We start from the raw sequence: 5,844 nt of genomic DNA on the forward strand, positions 1-5,844 counted from the left end.
AACATCCAATTTGCTTTGTTTCTGTGTAATAAAGAACAACAGTCTGGGTTGCGTTGTGCATTTTTGTCAAACTGGTAAAGACAAGATCTCTTTTTACCATATCCTGAAAATCCAAGAATCCAAGGTAAAATCCAAGAATAACATAAGAGGGGCTGCATTTTTCATGTACAATTGTGCAAACTGTTGAAATCCTGTTCAAATAATACCAATAACCAATAATATAAAACAACATGTGACAAAATAGTTGGATTTATTCAACACAAAGTTAGAACAAGAGGGACATTTTTCCAGACAATAAACAAATGAATTCATCAGGTGTATTGCCACAGAAATATATTACATCAAACATCATATTTCTTACATAGTAAAATCTTATAAACACAGCCATATTTCAAAACGCAAGTCGGAATTTCATATATGTACAACTGTTTACAGTCAATGTTTTAAAGATGTTTGGCTGTTTTTTTCAGCTAATTAGCTGCAGCTCTCCATAAGCACACAGAATTTATGTGGACGCATGCACAGCCCATACAGGATAATGTGTTCATAGACCTCTCCACACTGTACCATCCACCTCTGTTCACATTTTTAAACCAAAAGTCTTTGACAATCCTTTTTGGAGTCTCCATCTTATACAGGAAGCAACTTTGCACGAGTCAAGTCAAAGTCACAGAAAGATAATCCACAACCACAACTTCCGAACGTCAAAAGGAGAAACCTCCTACGGATTTTTCAGAGTCAATCTGAACATCTTGCAGATTCTAAGACTCAGTCTCGTGCCAGTTCTCCCTCAGCCGGGTCTTTTCCGGCTTCTTCTTGCTCTTGGATTTTTGTCTGTGCAGGAGCGAAGGCTGCAGCGCGGCCGGATCCTCGAACTTGCTGCCGGACTCGTTGTGTTGCCGTGAGAACCTCTTGCACTTGCAGGAGGTGACCACGGTAATCTTGTACGTTCTTGTGCTGCCGTCCTGGCACTGCAGCTGGATGCGCTGGGTACGGGTTTTGTCATTGACACAGCGCCAGTCGTGGCTGCTGCTGTGGCGGGACCAGAACTTCCGGCTGCGGGCCCCGCCGATCCAGTTCTCCAGCATCTGGGCTGGGAGGCACTCGCCTGCGCACACCAGCTCCTTGATGGGGTTGACGCTGGTGCAGTGGCCGTCAGAGATGTACTTTGTGGACCTCAGCTCTCTGCAGCCAATCTGACTCCGGTCTGTGGGTGAACAGACGGGGGCGATCACATTTAGACGATTAGATATTGACATTTTTAAGTAAGCCAAACATTTCTTCTCTACGATTCCTGTCTCATGTTTTCCTAAAACTGGATAAAAAAAAGAGATTTCTCCCATTACATTGGTTGTGAGTCCATTTGAACCTTCTGGCAAGAAACATGAAGACAAGGATGCAGAACAATACCACCTCGACCTTTCTTCCTTAAAAAGTAATTACAGCAAAAAAAGGAAAAAAAAAATCAAGGATTAGCTGGAGGAATGCTTTTTTACAGGCGGCTTTTTCTCCTGCAGGCTATGATCAAACCCCCCCACCCGAATGCTCTCCCCTCTGTGACTGTAACCCAAGACCTGCTCCATTCTCGCAGCTCCATACACCTTTGTGACAGCACTGGATGAATGGAGAGGCTCTGTCTACCTGACTCTTGCTAACACATCCCCATCCATCAGGGTCTCATACTGGCAGAGCTGCAGGGCAACAGTTGTACTGGAGAAAAAAAAAACTCATCTGTCTGGACTGCAGCCAGTCTGGTGGGTGCATGTGCTACTGCCACGGCTCACTCTGATGATGAGCAAAGAGGACAGCAATCAATCGAATTATTTTTGTTTGTCTTATACTACTCTTTTATGAACATATTTTTAGAATATAAAAATGAAAATATAGATCGTTCGTAATTTTACTTTAGACCTCTTTTGCCATATGTTTGAACTATTTTGCAAGTTTGTTGCCTTTTTTTGTGTGTTGCACAAAATGGCAAGAGAACTGTCACAAATAAATTTGATTGAATGACTGATAATCTTCACATGAACTCAGCGACAGATTTACGCTGTTCTATTTTGACAGTGCTTCATTTTCAGACATAATTTTGACATTATGGTCTGATAAGACCATGTTTCCTCTTTGGGAGTTAAATAAATCAACTAAATAGTCCGGTACCTCAAAAAAGCAGTGCATATTTTCATTTTTATCGTAGATGTGGGTTCTGAATACTGTTTATTTTAAAGCTTCTGCCAATACAGTTGCTTATGAGGAAATTTTTCCAGTAATATTAACTTTTCATATAGCATTGTGTCAGAATAAAGTGCAAGTTGCTGATATTTATAGACTCTGACTCTAACAGGAATTTCTTTAAGCTCATGTCATGTTCGAATAAATCCAATTGAAATTAAAATAAAACTTTATATATTTAGTTTATATATATATATATATATATATATATATATATATATATATATATATATATATATATATATATATATATATATATATAGATAGATAGATAGATAGATAGATAGATAGATAGATAGATAGATAGATAGATAGACCAAGCAATATTACTGAAAGCATGACAAAGTGTTGCAGTAAATAAAAGGAGCAGAGCATCCTGCTCCTTTCAACTCACCGCTTCGCTCGTGCGCCACCGCGCCGCCGCCGCCCTGTCCTCGCCCTCCGGTGCGCGCGCGGTTCAGGGACGCGTTGCTCTGCAGCTCCGCCACCGGCGCAGGGCTCACGTGCGAGAACATCCGCTCCGTGGCGTCATTTTCCACGGCCTGGCAGCTCCTCAGCAAGATGCAGAGCAGGACGAGGGAGCGACACGACGCGTGTGCGTGGAGGTGCATGGCCGCTTTTAGGAGACGGGGTGATAATCGGAGGAGAGCGCACACGTGTCCTGACGCTGGATGAGCTGCCGAGGGTGAGGAGAGGGGTTTTAAATACGTGCTGTCCCGCCTCTGGCCCTGGCAGCTGCTCAGGTATGTCTCCATCTGGAGAATCTGATTGGTCACCAGACATCGGCGCTGGTTGTTTCAAACCTCGCCCATTTGTTTTATTTTTATTATGTTTTTCAAGCTCAACATTCACGCTGTAGGGCAGGCTGAAGAAGATGCTCCAGCCTTCCACTTTGAGCAATAACATTCTCAGCTGCCTCGGTTGCGCGCGCATCTGTTAAACTAAAACTTTTTGTAATACAGACACTAATATTATTCATGAATAATGTTATAGTACAACAAATCTGTTATTAAATAGATAAAAAGTGTCAGATGTGTCAGACTGTGAGCATATCTCATGGACATGGATTTCTTGAAGATTTTTTTTCCCATCAACTCAACTTGTGTGGCAAAGCCACACAACTTTAGGAATGCCTCTTTATTTACTTCTCCTTTGGCCCAAAACACCAAGTTAGTTTGGGCCAAAGGGCCCAAACTAACTTGTGCTTATAGCAGTTTATAATTTTATCCACCATGACAAAAGCCTGACCATCAAGAATCAAGAGTCTTTATTGTTATTATGTCACCACGATAAAATGTTGGTGAGACACCGACATAGAATCCAGCTATAACCCATCTGAATAAAAGTAAATCCCACATAATGAAGCTGCCTCCACCATGTTTCATTGTCGGCTTCTGTTAGGAATGTGCAGTGCTGTTTTTGTGGCATATTTATCACTTTTATTTGTGGCTGAACGGGTTTTAAGAGACCTTCTGTTAAATTTTACACTGAATAATATCAACATACTAGAAATCTTTCAAAAAGGAATTTAGACACTGTTGTTATAATTTTGTTATGATGAGGCAATTTAATTTAGCTTTTATAATTTAAATGTTTCCAAGACTACCAGGAACTGAACAGGAAGTAATGTTTGGGGAAGGTACATGATCCGCCTGTTCCGTTTCTTTACCTGCTTAAAGCACATCTATGCATTGAGGTCCCCGAACAAAGCATAAAGGATTATAGCTGATCAAAAGCATCCACTTGTACTCCCTTTGAACTGTTACCCTCAGGTAGAATGTATCGCCACCCATCCCTTTTCAAGAAATGGGACAAAACAGCCTTTCATAGCAAAAACAATCAGTTTGCTAAACAAACATTTGCAAGGAGACAGGTTTTAAACTTCACTTTATTGTTTAACGGGTCTGTACAATAAAAACCCCTTTTCATGTGTCTCTTATGATGGGCCTCTGCGAGTTGAACCTTTATTTATTGTTTTATTTCCTTGAAGAAGCGCTAAGTGACTCCTGTGCATTGATGGGACTGGAAGATCTTACTGTTGATTTCACACCGCCTACAGTTTTAGGTGTTCTTATCCATGGTTTTTACTGGGTTTGTGCGGACATCCTGCATTTATTTGACTCTTGACTTTTTGCACGTCCATTTCGTACCAATGTACCGTAGTTACTATCTGGTATCTTCCTACGTCCATTTTTAATTGATGTGTAAAGCATGTCCTGGGTCATGCTCTCTTTTGAAAATGAGATCTTGGATCTCAAGGAGAATACCTGTATAAATAAAGGTTAAATAAAATTATTAAACAAATAAATAAATAAATGTAAGATAGCTCTTGTTATGACAGCATAAAGGTCACCATCACTTTTCTTCCACTTTTTCTATTGCTTTACCTACTTTTTCCAGTCTGTTCTTTTGTCTATTAGCAACCTACTCTTTCTCATAAAATAATGTAATATAGTAAGTTATTTTCATCAGCATGAAGATCTGGATCAGATTATGTCCACTTGTGTGTCTTGATGGTGTATTTAAAGGATCTAAATGCAGTAATTTTAACATCTTTGATGTGTTGGAGGTCATGGAGGTCCAAGAGTTTTGCCCACATCACAGTAAAGATGTATCCTAGCTGAAAGGGGCCAACAGATAAACTCATTTTATTAAAAAAATAACAGCAAGGATTTTGATATTTGATATAGACCACAAAGTTTGCAGCTGAGATACTGAAACAAACACACTTTTGCTCTTCGTGACTTCTGTTGTTGTTCGATTGTTTGTGTTTCCAGGATGTCACGAAAACCCTAAAAGTAATCAAATACTTTTGGTTTGTTGTGTGTCTTTTGTGGCTTCCAGTTGAATGATATTTTAATAGCTTGTTATGCAAATGTTATTTCAAGACTGAAGCTCAATTCCACGACTTCTTTGATGGAAAAAAGGAGGAAAATACACTTTGACTAAAAGTACTCTTGTTTTACTGGAATAGCTGTCTATTATTCCGAGTAAAAACCAAACACACTAATTGCCGCACAACTCTAGACTCTGAATCCCAGGTAGTATCCAAATATTTAGGTGATTTGACATCCTGCGAGAGTTTGATGATGCTGGATTGGGTTAAAGGAGGAGTTTACAGAATGTGGAGCCATCTAGTGGTCAGGTTTGGAACAACTGAACCTCAAAGTGAGAGAAAACAGATGGTCCTGAAAGACTTTCGAAGGAAAGTTGAAAAGTGTTGGATTTAAAAGAAAAGGACTTGTAGAGCCAAATTCTGTGTCTGAAATAACCAGTTTTCACAAGTTGCAGGTGAACTGCAGAACGGTACATAACATCAAACCTCACAGGCATGGGCGTAGGTTTGTATAGGGACCATAGGGACATGTCCCTACCAAAATTTTGGACCGACCTAATTGTCCCTACCAATAATTCGATGTGAATAATATGTTTATAATTTACAATACAGCGTTGTTACAGCAGTCGCTTATTTTCCTCTCGCAGCTCCGCTGCTTGGCGGCTGCTGCTGCTGCTGCAGCTCCGTCTGCCAGCCTGCGTGTCCAGTCGGTCTTTCCTGTCGCTTTAACTCAGCAGCGCACGTAACTGTGCTGTTTAACTCCACTCTCATTGGTT

The 5,844-nt window shown here is 40.4% G+C and overlaps 1 protein-coding gene across 1 annotated transcript; it reads right to left on the reverse strand.

The window, feature by feature from the left end:
* Positions 1–233: 233 nt before the first annotated feature.
* On the reverse strand, positions 234–2,921 carry sostdc1a (sclerostin domain containing 1a). The gene is made up of 2 exons (XM_012875988.3): positions 2,627–2,921; positions 234–1,207 (listed from the first exon to the last, which is right to left on the reverse strand). The coding sequence occupies exons 1-2, from the start codon at positions 2,841–2,843 to the stop codon at positions 762–764; spliced, it is 663 nt and encodes a 220-aa protein (XP_012731442.1). The 5' UTR covers positions 2,844–2,921; the 3' UTR covers positions 234–761.
* Positions 2,922–5,844: the final 2,923 nt, after the last annotated feature.

The sequence above is a fragment of the Fundulus heteroclitus genome, chromosome 3, assembly GCF_011125445.2.
Source record: "Fundulus heteroclitus isolate FHET01 chromosome 3, MU-UCD_Fhet_4.1, whole genome shotgun sequence".
Taxonomy (NCBI): domain Eukaryota; kingdom Metazoa; phylum Chordata; class Actinopteri; order Cyprinodontiformes; family Fundulidae; genus Fundulus; species Fundulus heteroclitus.

Coding starts and splice junctions, on each gene's coding strand:
- sostdc1a (XM_012875988.3), bottom strand. CDS start 2,843: ATGCACCTCCACGCACACGCGTCGTGTCGCTCCCTCGTCCTGCTCTGC. Junction 1,208..2,626: donor GGTGGCGCACGAGCGAAGCG/GTGAGTTGAAAG, acceptor GTTCACCCACAG/ACCGGAGTCAGATTGGCTGC.